Source organism: Lepidothrix coronata, unplaced genomic scaffold (assembly GCF_001604755.1).
Source record: "Lepidothrix coronata isolate B3197 unplaced genomic scaffold, Lepidothrix_coronata-1.0 Scaffold39, whole genome shotgun sequence".
Taxonomy (NCBI): Eukaryota; Metazoa; Chordata; class Aves; order Passeriformes; family Pipridae; genus Lepidothrix; species Lepidothrix coronata.
Genome location: NW_016690219.1, coordinates 3,592,492 through 3,613,032, shown reverse-complemented (window position 1 = coordinate 3,613,032; position 20,541 = coordinate 3,592,492). Strand labels below are relative to the sequence as shown.

The window sequence follows — 20,541 nt, the reverse complement described above, 5'->3', positions numbered from 1 at the left end:
TGTGCAATTCTGTAACAGGTTTTTTTAATTCTTGTTTCAGTTTAAAAATAAAGCTCATGGTATCATCTGTAAGTGTTCAAAAACATGTAGATGTGGTAAATGGGGACATGGTTTAGTGGTGGACTTGGCAGTGCTGGACTGGACGCGATGATCTTAGAGGTCTTTTCCAATGTAAATGGTCCTATAATTCATCTCTGCTTTGAATGGCATCAGCGTCCACTGACTACCCTCTCACAGGAAAAAGGGAGGGTTTGAGGTCTTTTTGAGAGGGCTCCTGCCTTCCCAGGGCCCCACTCAGTGGAGGTTAGGGCTGGTGAGAGTTTTAAAACTCATTTCAGATCGCTGGCGAGGAGAGGAGCCCTTGTTCCCTACTGCCAGATCACTTTTATTAAAGTACATCTGCAGGACATTTGCCAGCAAATTTATCTCTATTTTTATTTTTCTTTAACTGGTACCTCTCATCAACTGGAGTGATAGATCATTATCAAGCTACATTATAGAAGTGTTAGGAGAAAACATGCAATCCGGGTTACACTCTATTTTATCTTAAAAGCTTAAAATGCTCAAGAGAGGGCAACCAGGAATGTCTGCTGAAATACATTGTGTGATAAACATCCTAATGAGATCAATGCAGTTGTTTCTCCCTCTGATAAGGACATTCCTCCTCTACTGTAGGTCACAGAAATTATTATGCTAAACCCCACAGAGGTTAGCATGAAGCCAGTTATTTTTCAGCCGGTTGCCAGTTTTCGAGGTAAAAAAAAAACAAACCAAAATCCCCTTTCATTTAAGGTTTAACATATAGGGCTATTCCTGCATCCTTCAGCCTCGCTGTAAAACTGATTTCTCTGTCCCTGGTACAGTTATCCACAGAGACCTTGTACCAGTCGATCCCTATTACACAGCCACCAATTACCAAGAATTCTTGAAGCATTCCTTTCCAACAGTTGCACGTAACGCTGATTCATTCATTCAACATTTTCCATACATTTTTATGTAGCAGTTTTCCTTCTCTCAGAGTTGTGTAGATGCTCTTGCACACCCACAAGGATGTTTGCTGTGCTTGTCCCTGTGCAGCTATTCTGTGTGGATGAAGGATGGAGAAAGCATCCAGGGGAAGTTAACACTGAGGGCAGTGCATTTGATGTAAAACTGCACCTTAGTTGGTTGGAAACAGGGACACAGCAAAGGCCATGGAGTCTGTTCACACAGCAAAAGTGAAACATATGAAAGTGGCCATGACAAGTTTTCCAGGAAATAATCCTTTAACTCTCTGCTGGAATAAATAACAACTCATTATTTCTAGCTACCCAGCAATGATGAGGCTCAGCTCACCAACTCATCAAGCAAATTTGTTTTATGGTCACTGGAAAGAGTCAGGCACATCCAGAGGTACAAGTCAGACTTGTTCTCTGCAGTTGCCTATCTCTCTCCATTTAAAGCAGAGGTATGAGATTACTTAAGACTTGACTCCAGCCTTTATCATGCTAAAAACTTAGGAGGTATTAACCATGTTCAGTGACAAATGCAAACACAAAACTACCTGAACTATCTTGTGATTCATGGCTCATGTTGGCCCCTTCACAGGCACATCCTGCAGGGTAACAAACACACAGACCTTCATCCTCCTCCCAGGGAAATCCTTGACCACTTGTGTGATTTTCAAATGAATAAGTATCCAAAACAGCCAAAAGGCAACCAGAACCATCTGGCACCTCTTTCTGATGACTCTGGGCCTGTGCTCCTTTCCATTACAGCTTTGGATTTCTAGTTTTTATCTGGTAATTTAAAGGAGACAAGAACAAACTAAAAGTGTTTCAAGAGACTTATATACTGTAGAAGTAATAATAAAGAATAAGAGCAATGTTCCTAACACAGATTTACTCCTTCCAAGTAAATCAAATTAAGGAAGGATTCATAAGGGTGCAATAGAAAAGTGTGACTGCTATTAGAGAGCTCTTCTGTGTTGAGGAGCTTGTGTTAGTGGACAGGCTGCTCTGAGTTCCTTCAGTATCACCCCAGCAGGTTTTCGGAGAATCATAGTGTGATTGGGGTTGGAAGGGACCTTTAAAGGTCACCTGGTCCAATCCCATGCAATGAGGAGGAACATCTTTAACTAGAACAGGTTGCTCAGCCTCATCCAACCTGGACATGAATGTTTCCAGGGATGGGGAATCTACCACCTCTTTGGACAAGCTGTTCCCGTGTTTCACCACCCTCAGTTGAACATCTCTGTCAAGAAAAAGGAAGGACAGAAGGAAAGTAGAAAAGACTCTACCTTTACCTTCTGGTTCCCCTGCACATTCCTCCAGAATGAAAGACCTCTCCTTCCCAGACCAGCTCCAGTCCATTTCCCTCCTAGATTGTATTTTGCCTTTACATCCTTTTCAGTCCTTCATCGTTCTTTGTCCTGTCTTCAAGCTCTTCTTTGCTCAAATGACCCCTTCTCTCATAAGGTCAGTTTCTCATTTGGTCCATCTCAGATCCCATCCCAGTTCTTCTGGGAAAGGAGAATTAGATTTATTGCCCAGCACAGCTTTGTCCCCAGCTGTCCTAAACAGCACCCAAGGACACAGTGGTGTCCTTGAAGCTGATGAGTAATAGCCACATTGGCTGGGATCACACATCTCCCTAAGTGGGGAAGGGTGTTGCTGGAAGATGGGGGAGTTACAGACAGTGTAAGCACTGGGAGATAATTTCATGGCACAGCTCACCTGTCTGCATTTTTCTTCTCTCCTCTCCACCAGGAGCAGGACACAGGCACAGCAGGGGTATAGTTTTTCACCTTCACAGGCAGGTGAACTGGTGGCTGGTCCCCAGCCCCATGAGATGGATGCAGGGCACAGCTTGCTTTGGATGCCCAGCTGGGGGACCAGTGGGATGGTTCACTCAGGGTGAAGGTGGGTGGCTCAACACACCTTGTAGGTGACACATGTTCACCTTCCAGCAGGCACTGGGTCCCTGCTCCCTCCTCATTGCTCATTGTCCTTTGAGCTTGTGCTCTGCCCTGCCCAGGATTGCAAATCCTTGAGGCAGCACCTTGGGATCATCCTCTGCTTTTCATAGCCTGTCCCTGCCAGTGGATCTTGCCTGGTATCACAGAGCAAAAGGTAAAGGTTCATCTGGCTCCTAAATCCTTCGGGATGAAGGATGATGGTAAAAGCAATCACCACAAAGGTGATAGATTAAACATCTCCTTTTGCAAGGAGAGGATACATGACTTTAAGAGGGAAAATCCATGGTGCAGCTGTGGCTTTCCACCTCTGCAAACTAAGACAAGCCTCTGACAGTTGCTAAGCCATGAGGAATACCCAAGTCCAATTCAAAAAAATTTGTCCTTGTCTCCATGGTCTTGTCCATAGCTACTGTTCATCCCAAAGGATTTTCTTTGTGCCAAGGAGAAATGTAGGAATGAATCACTGAAATGTAGGAATGACAAAAGTGCCTCAAAGGAGTTGCACAAAACACCAATATTTGGATATATACAGTTAAACACTCGCAGTGATGCATGCAGGAATGTGTTTGAAGAACACATTTACCATCTCTCATATTTGCCAATCCCTAGGAATCTATATCATGAATACTTTTAATCAATGAATACTCGATATTAATTCTGACTTAATTCACAGCTCAAACTCCATGTTAAAAATGCTCAAAGGAAATGAAGAAAATTAGGAAGAGCATAAAAAGACAAGAAATGCTTTTTTCAGTGCAGACCAGTGGTCCATCTAGTCCAATGTTCAGTCTCTGTCCAGTTTTAAACCATGATGCACCAAGATGGTGTCTTCCATGACACACCTGGAAGATGCCTTTGAGAGTCTCAGAGTATTGTTGGTTTTCCAGCTCTTCAACAAACAAAAAAGTGAAATGACCTGCTTGGAAGAAGAAAGAATGGAACTTCATTTTTAATATAGAAATCCTAGTCCCAAATGCAGTGATTTGAATGAAACTGGCAACAAAAAGTAAGCAAGATTAATAAATTAAAGCTATCTTGTACCCTGGTGAAATCAAGAGAGTTTTGTTATCTCAAGAGGGTTATGGCTTTCTCCAAATGGAGCAGACAGGACAATATTCCACCAGAATGCTTTCTGTCTCATGGGAATGCTTAACCTTAAGCTTCCTTGAAGTCCATGGAGTTATAGGTTAAACAAGATCCTAATTATTAAAGTACAATAAAGAAGACAGTACAAAATACTAAAAATCAAGAAAATCCCCTTTCTTGTCTTCTTTACGTATCGACAAAAGCAAAAGATATAAAACTGTCTAAAAAACTTCATCATGTCCTTCATATGCAAAAGTTGAAGAGTTTTGGGGGAAATGAATAGGATCCAATGATTGTCTGTAACAGGAGATCCTAAAAGGAGGACACAGGTTTTCATTGACAGGTTTGTGGGCCCTCTTGTTCTGTGAGCATCCCACTGTGTGCCTCTTCTAATTGTTTTCCCTACACTGCTTGAAGTTCAGTACAGACAAGAAATAGGAAGAAAACCTGCCAGGAAGCAAAAGGGATTGGATTTGCCTGGTTTTATTACTCCATTTAAAGGAAATGTTAAAAAACAAACAGTAGAGAGTAAAAAGTGAAGAGTAAAGCAGATCCACAGGATCATTTAAGCCCTTACAATCTGAAGTTTCAATAACGACACAGAAAAGGGTGCTTTTTTCTTTTCAAATTATGTTTTATGTTGGCAAACATCTCTTTAATTTTCTCCATCTCTGCTCATCCTGGTTTCTCTGGGGACCAGCAGCCAAAGTACTGAAACGCTGCAAAAATGTTTTATCAAAGGCAAGAAGAAAAGAAGTAACTGAGAATCAGACAGAGCCAAGCGTGATGTGGCAAGATTTTGGGGCTAGTGTGGTTTTGAGGTTAATATACAGCGAAGCAGCATTAACTAAGTTCAGCTTTTGAATGCAAGATGCTGCTGTACTCTTATACAAGTCCTATCAGGAACTTCTACTCTCACAGTGCTCAATAAGATATAACAAGGCACAGCACAAAGGAGATACAGTTGAGGACACAACACTTCTGGCTGAAAATTCCTCTTTTCTAAGAGATAATTAATCAGTTTCCCCTTTTTTTTTGAGTCTCAAATTTGGCATTGTGAGGTGATTTCTCTACCGTGAAGCATCCCTCCCTTCTCTCCAGCACACGCTGGTTTTTAATGAGTTTGGCCATTTGTTAGCTGGAGAGAGCCAAAAAAATGTCTAGTTTCAGATGCTTTCCCTTTTTTTTTTTTTTTTAGTATTGGACTAGAATCTGGGAAGGGGAAGTGGGAATGAGACATTGAAGTAGGCCTGTGTTTATGCACTAAAATCTAACTGAAGCTGGGGATCTGCTGACTCCCACCCAAGATACTTTTGAATTCAGTACATTCAAAGTGATTTTTTGCCTCCACATATGAACATCAGCAGGTAGCTTTTAAATTTATAAAAATCTATCTCAAGGTCACCTTGTAACCTGTGCCTTTCACTGTAAAATCTTAGCAGCCCGCAGAGTTGAAGGTGTTGTCATGTGCGATCCTGTAACAGGTTTTTTTAATTCTTGTTTCAGTTTAAAAATAAAGCTCATGGTATCATCTGTAAGTGTTCAAAAACATTTAGATGTGGTAAATGGGGACATGGTTTAGTGGTGGACTTGGCAGTGCTGGGTTAATGGTTGGACTCTATGATCTTGATGATCTTTCTAACCTAAATGATTTTTTGATTCTGTGATCTCCACTTTGGGTTTCTCATTGCCTTCCATCACTGGAGAGCTCTCCCACTGAAAGTTTGCTGACGCTATGAGGGTCAGATTTCAGCCTTATTTTTTCAGTTATACTCTGTGGGACAGGGTATCTTGTGTTGTCTCAGACAGCACAGGGCACATTTGCAATGGCAAACAAGTGATAAACAACGGTGTGAGACAACAATAAAATTTTGTGTTGTCCCAGAACTTTCATCCAGAGATTGCAGGGGCTGTTAGCAACTGCTACTGATCAAGCTCTGCATGCCTGGAAAAATATCTCAATGCAGCCCCTGTGCTGTGGAGGACTGGGAGGACCCACACAAAGTACAGCAGATGCTGAGGTCTCGGTTCAGACCGTAATCACTGGTCACCAGTGAGGTTCTGGCACAGCCCAGGACCCTGCTGTGCAAGGTGCTGTGCAAACACACAGCTGGAGAAGCTGCCCGTTTTCAAAAAATCTTCCTGTCTGATGGTGGATTTTCTTCAGTCACTGTATTTCGTAGAGTGAACTGGTGATGCTGTCAAAGGAGAGGTCCCTTCCCTCTCCATCCTGAGACTGCATCTCCTCCCTGCCAAGCTTGGGAGCAGAAGTTCACGTGGCGTGTGGTGAAATGGATTGGAGAAATAATCCAAGTTTATGCAAACTCAACAGGAGGAGAAGAAAGAAAAAACAAGAAAAGAAGACAGATTTAATCCCCTCATTCCCTCTTTGCTGCCAGCTGGCAAAGTGTTTCTTCAATTTCTGTGCTCAGACCCCACAGTCTGGTGGTAATGTCAGCAATGCTACACCTGAATGGCTCCATCCTCAAGGTGGCTGTATTTCACAGCTGAGTATTTGTCCTTACTTCAACTACACAATTAACTTCAAGCAGAGTTTCTGATTTGGATGTGCCACAGGGCACAAGGCTTAAAACATGAGAGTCATAATTTAGACTCTGGGGTCCTGAGGCTGCCTAACCAAAGCTTCAGGTTGGAAATACCAGGACTACTGGCCTGCCAGCTCCAGCAGAAGAGAAAAACAGGGCACCTCTGGAAGGTAATTTTGATCTTACATAGACTGAATCTCATTCATTCAAGGATTCTTTCTTAGGGATTTTAGTCCTCCTAAAACCCCCAGTGTCCCAAACCTTAGTTGAATTAACTTCATAAAATGCTTAAAGTTAGGTTATATGTGTACCTAGGTGTTAACATAGTGCTGCTGTTAAGAATGAGCTCAAGACATCAAGGAAGATGAGTGTTTAATTACTCTGTAAAAGGATTTCTGGAGAAATGCAGAATATTGACTGGAAATAATAACAGTATCAACAACCATCTTTTCAACTCATTTGAGATGTTTCCCTGCAGGACAACAAAACTTTTCTCCCCAAATAGACATTTTACAATTATTTTAATGTAACAGATTTTACAATTATTTTAATGTGATAGATGTTAAAAAAAAAAAAAAAAAGTTTTTCCAAAATCCCCTGCAGTGCAAAGTGATTTTTCAGTCTATATCGGTATAGTCTATTTGGAAAGGTTTTAGTTCTGGCAGAACAGGAAGGACTGGACTTTTGATTTTTAAACAAAAATGCTGCAGATGGTGGGACCTTGTGGTATTTAGCCAGCTTTGGACTTCAAACAAATATTTAGGGAAAAATTCTGATAGAGTAAGCCAAAGAGTAATCAGATGGTAAAGCACTTCCAGATGATGGAATCTTAGCATTTGTCTTCTGAGCACTATGCAAAATCTCTGTCTCCCTGCTGCAATAAACTGCCAATATCTGGCAATCTATTTTGCAGGAGGATGGCATTTAATTCCAATTCCTTCAGTGGGAGCTAATTCCTTATTCAGATTAATGTATTTTAGTTCTTTTGCAACTGTCTAATAATAATTTTCAAAAAGAGTTTTTCAAAACCCTGTCAGAGACTTGGAGTGAGACAAAGTTGCAGTGGACTTGAGAATAAGCCTAGATTTTACCCACGGAATTATTCTGGGAAGTTTTTTCTCATGTCAGTGCAAGTGCAGATTATTCCTTAGGTCTTTTGGAAATGCTTCACCTGATGTAACTCTTTTCTATAAAGGTCTCTGGTCCATGAAATCTCTGAAGGGTGAATTCATCCCCTCCTAACATTGATGTTTAGAAAAACTGAAATGCATTGCTTCTGGAGGTTCATTCTTCTCTCCCCTGATTGCACATTGGGCCCAGTTTAGGGTAGCTGCTGAATAGAAAAAGGCTCAGATCAGAGGAAATGGATCCCATCTTTGGGATGAGTGATCCTATAATGACTCTCTGCATGAACACCCACAAATTGCAACATCATGGACCCTCAGTGGTAGGGTCACAGGCTGGCTCTGAAGACAAGACCAGGTCCTATCCACTGCAGCAAATGTTCTGACATTGTGGACATTTGTCAAGAAAAGGAGACAAAGTTGTCTGACTCCACAATTCATTTCACAAATATCATCAGCCTATTCCTGGACCCTTGGTCTGCAATCATGGTCAAGTTGGACAAAAAATAGAAGAAATGGTCCAGCTGAATATTTTCTAACTATCCTGTTCAACTGAGTTTTAAAAATATTTGCTATGATAATCTTTCCCTGGCACAATCAGGATATATAATTAATAAACGACAAAATTCAACATGGACGAAATTGAGCCAATTTGTGACATTAGGAGTATTAGGATATTTGAATTTGAGGTGCTGGGGAACAATCATATGATTCACAACATAGCAAAAGAACTTAAAGGGATCATCCAAATCAAATCATCTGTCAAAAATCCAGTCAGCACAAGCTTCCAGAAAAAGACTAATTTGTTTCTAGAAAGATAACAAAAGGACCAAAACAAAGCAACAACCAAGGCTTCCCTGGTAATTTAACATATTATCTATAGCCTCCAAAGCAGTATTCAAGCTCAACACAGGGAGATGTGTTTGTCCTGCAGAGCTTGATCTGCAAGAAGGTGAAGGATGAAGGAGAACATCGAGTGCTGAAATGTCCATCCTTGCTAAGCAGTGTCAGAGTCAGAAGTAAATACAAGTGGCCTTTCTCTGGAGGCTGCAAAATCCCAGCTTCAACATCAACTTTGTCTTTGACCTTGATCACATCATTTAAGTGCTTCACCTTCACTTTTTGATTTGTAAAACTCAGCTAACAGGAATCTATTCCAAAGGAGGACCCTACATTGCCCTTTGGGCACCAGAATACAAACAAAACTCTTCAGAAAATAACATTATTTTCTGTTTGGCTTTCTAACTGCTCTGGTTCTGTCTGTGTAAATTCTCTGACTCAGCTGCTGCTGACATGTCCTCCTTGTTTAATATTATCTGTGAACTTCACTCCTGTGCAATTCAATTCCATTTCCCGATAATTAATAGAGATGTTAGATGAGACCAGACCTAACACAAATTCTCCAGATACCCTGCAAGATACCGTCCATAAACTTGTTACATTATCATTTATCATGGTTCTTCGTTTACAGTCTTTCAGCCAGTTTCCAACCCACATGACTGATTTCCCATTCAAGCCAATCTGAATTAATTTTTCTGTTATGGTTTACTCATAATCCTGCACAGGCCAGGGAGTGGGTTAGACTGACCTTATAAACCTTTTACGTCTTTGACCTCTTGATGTTACATGGAAGAGGTGTGGGATTGCTCATAAAACTCCAACAAGCTCTCTAAATTTCCCCAGCAGTAGCACAGCCCTCCTTTATGATGGGAAAACCAATGTAAGGGAGAAGTCACGGCAGAACATGAATTCTTGAATACATGCTCCTGCACCAAAATCACCGTCCCACACCCCAAACTGCTCCTTCACCAAGCAGTATCTGAAATGTCATCCTTTCTATCCACTGTATCCTTATTGAACAGGCTCTAGGAAAACCCAACTCAAGTGGTTAAAGGGTGGACCTACGTTTCTTTGAGCTTCATCCTGGGCTATTCTCTGTCCTGGTTACCTTTTTTAGCTGCTTTAAACAAAATTAAAACATGTCTCATTCTGCCTTATTTTTCCTTGTTATTTTTGCTACTTCAAAAATAATTGGGTTTTCCACAAGAACAGTATCAGAATCGTTCCTAAAGGAGCTTAGTTCAGATCTGTTAAGTAGTGACAAATGACCTGTTTTAACTTGCCTTTTGAGGTGAATATTGTGATGAAAAGACCATGGACCATATGCAATTACAGCATTTGACATTTATATAAGACGAATTTCCCTTCAAGGATGTCCTCTTTTTCCCACCTCCAAAATCTGATACTTGAGGCAAGAAAATGGTAAAAGTAAGAATACAACCTTTATTCTTTTAGGAGAAAACAAAAAAAAAGCCACAAAAAAACTCCCAAGACCAAACCAAACCCAAAGCACTCTTTTCTCTAAAATTAACTTCTCAAAACCAAAACATAAAATACTTTATGAGAGCAGTGGACCTCTTAAGCTTATCAAGCTTGAGAAATTTTTGTTAATGTATATACCTAAAACCTAATACCTGTGCTAATCTTGAAGCCTGGGGAAAGAAAAGAGTGGACAGAAATTTTTAAATCTTCAGAAACGTTCACATTTCTCTGCTGGTGTCCCAAATTGCTGTGCAATTTACTATGAAAAATCTGTTGTACATCAACTGAGTGACCAGTGTTTTCTACATGCACATGGGAAATCAGTTATGGGTAGGAAAATTAAGGTTAGTTAACAAAGAAACACTACTAGAGCATTTATTACCATGTGTTCCAGCCACCCTTGAGGAGAAATGGATTTTTAATCTGAATGCAAAAGTCTATGTGTTGAAATCTCTTTTGGGGGATGTTTTGTGCTTATCTGTGAATAAAACCTCCCTTCTTTGGTAAGAGTCAAGAACATGAACAAATTGAAGTGTAAATTTTAGGGACAAAAATTCACATGAATATTTCCAGGTTTCATCTACTCTGCACTGAATTTGTTAATGTATTTGGTTAATGAATCAAAGTCAGCTCTAAGAAACTATCCTGGAAAATGGTTAGGAAAAAGGTGATTTATATTTAAGTCACAAATCCCATCAAAGAGATGGAGTTGCATAATGAAGTACTGCTAACAACATCTTCTCAATGAACTGCAAATTTTTTTACAAACTAAACCTGCTTGGAAAACTGGAAGCCAGGACCACTTGGCCCATCAATGCAGTGTCTTGCTCTCCAGTGAAAACCAGCATTAACAAGAGCCAGAGCATCCTCTTGGGGGTACATTCATGTCCAGGGGGTCTGGGCTGTGTCCTCAGCCATGCAGGGTTCCTGCCAGACAGAGCCTATGGCTGTGATTTTCCTTCCCCAAAGTTTGAACATGGGAAAACATTTCCTTTTAAAGTGATTTTGGTTTTTTTATCTCCTTCATTTTCTAACCCAAAGTATAATATGAGAGAAAAAGAGAAAAAAAAAAGGAAATATTTTGTTGGTGGCCTGTCAAAATGAAACTAAAGGAAACTGCCCTTCTCTTGTCATCCTCCAAAATGAAATCGGGGCAAGGCAGACAGTGTTTCACAGATGCTTTTGGTTTCAAGAGTACTGTACCTTCTGATAGGAAAAGATTAATCTGAAATTTTATGGGCCAGCCCTACCCACCGCACAGATAATACATGATTTATCACAGGCAATACAAGATTTAGCACAGAAGCAGCAAAATGCTCCATGGCCACTGCTGAATCGTAGCACCCTTTAGGAAGCTGTTTGACACATGTGCAAAAATGCACCATGTATGTGGTAATACTAACACCTCCCCACCAGACTGACAACACTTGGGAAATGCTGGTGGAAACAATTACACAAGGTGTAATAAAAGCAAGACCCTGTCTTACACAAGGGCAACTTTTCTGTCTTGTTTCAGTACCAAACTTGGGCATAAATTTTAGGTGCCCCCTGAACCAGTTCTTTGGGTGGTGTTCATGTTCCTTATATATTGTGAGAGGATACAAGTCAGGTGTTTGGGTGTCCCTGTGGAGGTCTTCAATGGCAGCTCCCAGGTCTCCTACCAACTGAACAAAGAAATAATTATGGTAGATTGGACCATATTAGGAGCCCCTATTTAATCCCACTTGCATGTCCTTTGTAGGTGGGCTGCATTACCCTGAGAGTCTCTGTGACTTGACGTTGCATTCAAAGGTGTGGGGCAGCTAGGCAGAACTGCCCTTTCTTTTCTGGTGCCCTCAGAGCAGACAACTAAGCTTTAGGGCTTGTGCAATCGGTATTTCTAAATAGAATTATTCTGTGAGACACCAAAGAATTTGCCGTCATACATATTCAGGAAGCATCACATACCTGTGCTGCCAACTAACTTTTCCGTCTTAGTTATAGATTGTTATCGGACCAAAACCTTCTGCAATATTACCCAGGCAGTGACATGCCAGTCTGTCAACCCAGGATCACCCAGCAGCTCCCTGGCTGTGGTACCAGTTTGCTGGCAAGGGTGGAATGAAGGAGGGCATATGTGGTGGCAAAATATAAAACCAGCGAGAAAAGCTGATCTGGCCAACTCACAGCTGTGAGACTGTCTGGTGTGTCACAGAGCCACTGTTGGGCGTGCAGAGCTGGCATTGTGCAGGAATTGCTCACCAATGTGTGAGTGGTGGTAAGGAATTAAAGAAAGCTTCAGCAAAATTTCTGTTCAATACCAGAGCTGCCCACTAAGAAATTATTACCAGTTTGCCCTTGAGCTGCTTCTACAGTAATTCTTTAAAGTTGGAAATCTTCCCGCTGCCATCAGGTCACCTTTGCTAGTGTCATCAAAGGTCTTCAGCACTCCACCCAAGCTCCTGCTCCCAAATGGCCTGACCAGTGTAAAAGTGAGGCTAATTCCCACGTGGTGAATCCAGGGCTAGGGCAACGAGACGTGCCACTGCATGTGATCGTCTCTGCAATGCTCAGGAGCTCTGTCACTGCTCTCTCCCTTTGTAGGATGCCTCACAGCCCCACTTCCAAGAACTTCCTTTACTGTCTATTCTCCACATGAGCATCTTGCAGCTTGATAGGTAGGAAAACAGAGAAAAGGACTAACGTAGTGAGAAAGAGAGGTTTAAAAGACTTTATAGTTTGCCCTTTTAGCCTCCTGTTGCGTTCCCCTCTCCTTTCCATCACACACAGTGCCTGCTTTCCTCCATCACTGAAGACTTTTCTTCATCCATTTAAAGCTGTTTCACAGCTCAAGTCCCTGCCATGTCTCACTGTTTGCACTAGGAGGGTGCAGTGGATGTGGGACCTGCATAAATTAAAAGCTTTCAGTAGAAATGTGAGATCGTGATTTTCCTAACTCAATTCACTTGGAAAACCAGTCAGCAGTTTTTTTCACTGTGACATCTGTAATAAGCACTATGCAGAGTGCAAAGAGGACTCTTATCCCTTAATGTTTGAAGAGGTTTAATACAGGTTTTGCTATTAGATTACTGTTTTCGAAATGTCTAGCACAGCCTTACCTACATCATTGTTTACCAACTGACAAAGGTATGCATGTAATATGCATAGACACATACACGTAAAAGATGTTAAATAATTTAAGAATTTTTTGACCATATTTATTAATCTAATTTTGTCTTTACAAAGTTCCTCCCACTTCTACCATAGAGCATGTATTTGACCAGTTAAAGCTGGTTTAAGGATCTCCTCTCCGAACCTCTCCGAACCTTTCCTCAAAAGCATCTTTCTCTGGGAATATGACACATGTTCTTTACTTTCATTGTAAATCTAAAGAGAGAATTTCAGAGCCCTCCAACAGCTCACACAGCCAGTACAGTAAGGGGCTCCAAAGTTATTTTGTAAAGGCGTAGGGTACTATGTCAGTGTTAACATTGCCAAGTGTTAACCAAATATTTAATAAAGGAAATAAGTATTTTGTTTATGTCCACAGAGGACTATCTGTTGTAGGAAGATGGAAAAGTGCTACTGGGCTTTCTTCCTTCGGCAAGCAGTTGACATCTATCTAAGATCCATGGGGATGAGCCATTGCTACTAGCTGAAGGGCTTTTCGATTGCATCTTCCTGTTCTCTCTACCTAAACAACCTTCCAATTGCTTCTCTATTATTATTCATATCAAGGCCTGGCACTGAACAAAAGGCCACATCCCCCAGCAAGTGCTGACAAAACTAAAAAGTGGAATAGCTGGGAGGGTGGTGAAGCAGATAACCAAGGTCACCCAAAAGGTCAATGGAGAATATTTTCCTTGCAGTCTTTGCTGGCTCCACCAGCCCATCCAGGTGAGAAGGGTGAGGAGCCCTTCCTAGTCCTGCCAGCCAGTATGGAAACAGAGTTGGAAGAACAAAAGGGTCTTTTTTTCCCAAGTAAGTTTCCCAACCTGTGAGACAGTAGATGCTGCCAGCCTTCAAACATTTTCCGCTTGCTTTCATGCTACTGAGCAGCTGCTCCGAGCTCAGCCTGCCCAATCCTGTCTTGATCTGAGAGGCTGAGATGAAAACTATCTGCAGCCTCCAGCCTTCCTCTTCTGATCTTCTCCCTGCGTGTTTTATTATTTTGCTTTGACTTAGCAGCTTTTGCCAGCCACGGAGCACTTCACAAGATTCTGACCCACAGGTTTGGATTGGGGCGGGGGGTATCACAAATGAGTACAGAGCCACATTGTCTCCGAGGAAGCATCTGCTCCTTGGAGTTAATCTTATATTTGAACTGATTTTACTGAAGGAATAATCAGTTTGTGGACATTATTGGTGCACAGATGCCTATTCTGATGTAGGTGGGCTCTGGTTTTCTATCCTCTCTGTCTCGTGGAGGTGGCCCATGCCTCAGGGACATCTAAGGAGGGATTAATCTTAGAGAAGTGGGAAAGACTCCACGAATGCAAATGGAGCAAGACTCGTTTAAAAGTACAGCTGTTAGTGTGAGAAAAACTAAGAATCTACAAGAATCTACATGACCAAATCTACACTTAGAGGTTTCAAGATGTTCAGTGAATGCAAGTAACTTTTCTGCTTATGCAAGAACAGATTCAATATCCAGCTGATGTGTTTATCACAAATGTGGTAACAGAGATCTCTGGTTTATTGGCTGCTGTTTAGCATAGTGTTCATAAATGACTGATACTTAATTAATTGAAGGCAGTATTACAGAAACCAATCTGTTGAAATAGATTCCTTTAAACCAGCAGTTATCATTCATTCTGATCTCAGAGAGGCAAGTTCTCAGTTACTATCTTTTCTCAGACAAACTAGCAAATAAACATGAAAAGAAATGGTAAAGGTGAAATACCAGAACAAATATTTTCGTGTTTTTTTCCCCTCTGGGTAAGGACTGTGTTCAGAAATAATTTTTATTATTTTTTAATTTTTTTTCTTTTATTTTTCCGGAATAGGACAGCAAATTATCTGGGGTTATTAACAAATTAGGGTCAAAAAACAATCTCTTCCCTCATATTTGACTCTACACAAGAAGTAATCCCCATGTAATCAATAATTCTGTCTATACCAATGAATAAACTGTGTCTCAGACCACACTTTGGCCCCCATACTGGGTCCAAGGGCACAATGTGTCCACTTCTAAGAACACTGCACACTGTTATGCCGAGGACAGAGTAGATATACCAGCTAGAAGTGAACCTTTTCCCTTGCTGTCCCTCAAGTCACATCCAGGCACTCTCCTGGAGGTCTCAACTGACAAAAATAATGCCAGGTTTTGACAAAACTTGAGATTTAACAGTTTGATGACCGATGGTCAGTGTAGATTTGCTCAATCTATGCAGTTAGGGCACAATCCAGACCCCAAGCACAGGAGCACCATTTCTATGTCCTGGAGTGAGGAAAGCATGAGGAATCTTTCTCCAGGACGTATCTCAAAAGTCTTCATCAAGACTTCATACATCCAGCTTTGTTTTCCTGCTCCACCACGGTCTATCTGCATGACCTTGGGTAAGTCACTCTCTGACTGGGCTGCAGACTGCAGCGTAGCAATAACCGTGAACAGGCTAGATACTGTCCCCGAAGCAATGGGAGCCGGCATTTTTCTGTAGCCTAGTTCACCCAAGCTAGTCTACAATGACCCCTGTGTTGCCAGAGTGGATTTTAAACCCATCTCAGGAGTTGGAAACCATGCTGCAGTCTGTGCTCTGAATGTGAGTGCCTTGTCTCTGCTCCTTCTCCGGCAAGTGGAAAGACCAAGGCTTCCTGACTCACAGAAGGGCAGTGAAGATAGAAGTATTCAGGGCTACAACCTCTTTCAACATACAGCGAGTAATGGTTAAACAAACATCACCCTCCACTTACAGATTTCCTCAGCAAAAGTCGAGCAGTTTCATCAGATTTTGCAATCCAATAAGAGCTGTTTCAAAACTAGAGCAGTTTGCTTAAACTTGCTCAGACGGCTCCCACAAAGTTCCCATGGGAGATCTGTCAAGAACTCACTCTCAGTCAGCTTTCAACCAGCCTCACCTCAGAGAACTGAATGAATTTGGCCTCCATCAGGAGATGGGAAGAAGGACAAAGTGAGAGCTGCTCACAAGGCTTGGGGGAAATGAAAAACCACAAAGTGTTTTAACAGCTCCCACATGGAGCAGGAGTGAGGTTGGTGCAGCTCAACATTGTCACTGTGGTTCTCAAACCAGTACAGTTTGACACTTGACTCATGTCAGCTGCAGACTAAACACATCTGGGGCACCTTCATGCTTTGTAAATCCCCATATTGTTCTTAGAAGAATTTTGTTCAGTCTGAGGCCATTATTAAAAGAAAAGGACAGCAAAATCTACCAGTATTAATCAACCAACGTGACCTTTGGGAAAATGAGGCAACCTAGAAGGTCTGGTGGGTCTTAGTGATGCAGAAAAGTTTAGCTGAGAAGAATCCCAAGGGCATGGACTGGTGAATGTGATGAGCTCTGGTCCACACTGAATAAGAGCAGGCAGATTTGGCCCTCTCATTTGCAGTCCCATGAGGTTTAGCCACAACTGCTCCTTCATGTCACAACTCAAGAGTGAAGAAATAAAAACTCTCACAGATACAGCCACAGGGGTTGTTTCCCCCCGCTGAACACCCAGAAACTGATCTACCCTAGTGGGTGCAGCATCTGAGATATTTCTGGTTAAGCACAACTGGACACCTCAGAACAAGCAACACAGGCCTGGATTTCCACAGCTTTTGCTCAGAGGTGCAAAGAGAGGGAGGTCGGTAAATAGCCCGTGAGCCTCAGTTAACCCAAGACTTTGTTCATGGCTTGAAGGAGAGCACACACCTTCCTAACCCTTGATAGATGGGACAACAGAGATGACGGGGATGACCTAGAGAATTAATCTATACAAAATAGTAATTTATTCCAAGCAGCTGGAGCAAAAGAGACCAGAGGAGGTGAGTCTCTGTGGACACACCATCGCTGAAGACCAGCGCAAGTTCAGGACTGACCACAGTTCCACAAAAAAGTTCTTACCGTACCTGAAGACAAAAAATTGTGGCAAAGTGTATTTCTTTTTCTCAGTAAAAGCAGGAACTCTCCTTTTCCACAGAAATGGGTTGTAATTGCTGACTTTTCTCTGAAACGCAGTCACAGATTTTGGTGGCTTTATGTTCTTTCACTGGAAAGTGGGTAGAAAGCTGCCTGTTCTGTCCAACTTTAAACTGAGATACTTAATAAGAGCATTTATTCCTTCATCCAGATGATGATATACAACAACTACTTGGGGGTTTGAAGGTGCTGGGCTGGTATTTTGCAGTGCTTAGAGTCAGACATCTATGCTTTGGGAAAACCTTTCTCTCTGTGTGAATTATCTACCAAGCACTTTTATTCCAATAGGTCACTAATCTAGATCACATATCTTGTCCTTTGCCTTTATCTTTAAAAAAGGAGGAGCTGTAGGCACTATTCTAGTAAAAAAACACATTGCAGGTGACCCCATCCTAGTTTTGCCAAGCTCAGTTAGTGTTTCTCTACAGAAAAAAATTAATCTGGATTGAGAGAGTGGGATGACAATTTCTGTACAAAAGTGCATTACAATTATGTTAGTCTAGATTATCAATGTTCTCCACTGAACTACCTTAATCTTAACTTTAAAGACAAACAAAATGGAATAGAAGCACTTTAATTCTGCAATAGTGGGATTGTCTTTGCAGCCAACTAGAAGATAAAATTTGTTCAGGGATATTTAATCCAGAATAATTTGTTTTTCTGAGTACTCCTTGCACTCAGTACTTTCCAGCAGCAGCAAGGACACCTTTTCATTTCCACACACTCAGCTCAAACAGCCACAACTCTGCACAAAGCAATTACTGTAACATCTACAGCCACAGGACCAAATCCCAGCTGTCCCACCCGGCCCTTTTACTGAAGCAAGGAGACCAGTAAAAACAATGTATGTCTCTGTTTCAGATTTTGGGACAGAAACTGACTTTTTTTTTTTTTTTTTTTTTTTTTTCTTGTAAATGAACAGGAAGAAACAAATTATGACTTCAGGATCTTGGTGCTGGTACTTGCAAGAGCACTACCTCCCTCATTCTTGAGGAACTCTTTGAAAAAAGAGGGACAGGTAACCCCAAAGATCTCTGGTGTACAAGGAGGACCGTATCCTCCTCCCTATGACCTGAGCCATGACTAAATAGCGTGCTAGGGAGTTTGTTACACTCTGGTAAATAAATCCTGCCTCTGGTGCAATGCCCAAGGGAGCATGCAGATACACTGTAATCCACAGAAAGTTCTTCCCTGAGCCACCTGCAAACTTTGTACCTTATTTACTCACAGCAGGTTAGTCCTGGTGAGCAGGGTTGCTCCAGATGGGAGGCAAAGCAGATGGGAGCTTTTATGCCAGGGAAATAGTCCTGACATAATTTGTGCCACATTGTTTATTCTTTTAATTGGAACAACTGAAACTACTTTCACCTTTTACCTTGTTTCAACTTTGCTGGAAGCCTCCAGCTGTTGGTATCCATCCCAAAACTCCAGCCCATCCTTCAGTGACGGAGTTAATAATTTTCACACCAAGAGGAAAAAAAAAATCCCACCTCCCCTCCTTTGCATGCAGGTAAAGAAGGCAGGACACCTGAATTCGCTTCTGGCCCAAACCTCCTGCTGCTCCTACAGCACTGGAAGGAGCAGGCAGATACAGGAGCTCACTATGTCTTTGAGGAAAGCTTTTTCTGGGCACACTAAAGATAAATTATCCCACCACAACAGTGAGGCTGGAAAAGGTGATAGTGCAACCGAGCTCTGAACCACCCACCGACCTCCTCTCCCTTTTCCTCTGTATATTGAACCTTCAGGGCACTGCAAGGTCTCCCGGTGCTCAGGCTCTCCGCGCTCCCTGCTTCTCCTGCTTCAGTAGCATCCAGTCCCCCACCCTCCCTCCTCTCCCAGAACAATAGCAAGGCACCGGATTCAGCTGCTTCCCAAGGATAGCCCAGATCACACACATTTCCATAGAGAGAGATAGATATGATTATATTCCTCTTTGCTGTTTAGGACAAGAAATGAAGTGCTGCCTCTTTAATTGGCAAAAGCATGCAGTAAGAGCATACCTTCAATTTAGTGTTGGGATAGCTCACTTGCACCCTGGCTGTTGTCTTATTGGAGAGGGCAGCCTGCCTCAGATCCTCTAGCACTGAAATAATATCATCCAGCACGCATTTCTTATCCTGATTTCTCAACACACACAGATGGGAAAAAGTATAATTATAGCCTTTGTAGTTCACCTTCATTTCCAGCACGGCTCGGTGGATCTGCAGGATCACATCAGCCTGATGCAAAATATTGCCTCCGGGTTTGGAGAGGAGAATCACCCTGCCATACCTCCCCGGGGTGTGCAAGTCCGAATACAGTTGGCTTTTGGATTGATCGAGGGAGAAAAGGCTGCTGGCTAAGCTCCTCTCGATCTTGGCCAGGCTGTGGCTGGGGGCTACCAGGCTCTCCAGGTCAGTGTCAGGCTGGAAGCGGTTGAGCAGGCTGAAGCCGAAGATGATGGTCAGGACTGCGGGCACAGTGAGGAAAAACACCGGATGCCTGCTCACGAATAAGCCCAGCTTGTAGAAAAACGACTGGAGCCCTCTGTGTATCACCTGCCGCAGCATCCTCCACCAGATCCAGCCTGCAGATGCTCCTGGCCGTCTTAGAAAGCACATGTGACATGTGTAGCTCCTTACCCCTTCCTGCCAGTTTCCCTTTCTCTCTCCCTCTCTCTCTACTACTCCTTTAAAAGACTGCAGCAAGTTGCAGCAAGACAGCCAAATATTGATCAATGGGGTGTGTGTGTGCGTGCGGGTGTGTGTGTGTGTGCCGGGGGTGGAAGGGATCGAGCAGGGGAGGGAGGAGGACGGGGGGGTCCTTGCTTTTTTTCCCTCTTTCTCTTCCCCCCCCCCCCGCTCTCTCTGCTCCCTCCCCCCGAGCCAGCTATCATCGCCGCCCCCCTTCCCCTCCCTCCCCTCCCTCCCGGTGCCCCCCTTTCTCCGGCGAGGCTCGGGCGTTGCACCGGGAGCTCCGCAGTGCCCGCTCCGCTCCGCGCCCCGCGCAGCCCTGCGCCCGGCCCAGCTGCTCCGGGGCGGTGCGGGCAGTGCCCCCTCACTGCTCGCTTTCTCCCCTCCACGCACACACACATACACGTACGGAATTTGCCGGGGCAGGAGGATGATGCTGCATTTTGACGTCCCCCGACCCCACCGCGCCCCTCCCTCGCCCCCTCCTCCCCATCCCCGCCGGCTGCCGGAGAAGGGAGAGCTCCGGCTCGGAGACTTGGCGAACCGCTTTCCCGCAGCAGCAGAAGCAGCAGCTGCCGCCGCGCTCCTCTCTCGTTCCCCGGTCCCGCGGCTGCTGCGTCCCCTCGCTGCACTCCCCTCTTCATCCCCCGGTCCCGCGGCTGCTGCATCCCCTCGCCGCGCTCCGCTCTCCTCCCCATGTCCCACCGCATC

The 20,541-nt window shown here is 43.1% G+C and overlaps 1 protein-coding gene across 3 annotated transcripts in view; it reads right to left on the bottom strand.

The window, feature by feature from the left end:
* Window positions 1-19,921, bottom strand: part of PTCHD4 (patched domain containing 4) — a 79,783-nt gene extending 59,862 nt beyond the window's left edge. For 2 of the 3 annotated variants that reach the window (XM_017813001.1, XM_017813002.1), the window contains exon 1: window positions 19,333-19,921. In XM_017813001.1, coding sequence (XP_017668490.1) covers window positions 19,333-19,758 — 426 coding nt within the window. In that variant the 5' untranslated portion in view covers window positions 19,759-19,921. Of the gene's footprint in view, window positions 1-19,158 lie in introns of all 3 variants that reach the window. The other variant, XM_017813000.1, reaches the window with a different exon arrangement.
* Window positions 19,922-20,541: the final 620 nt, after the last annotated feature.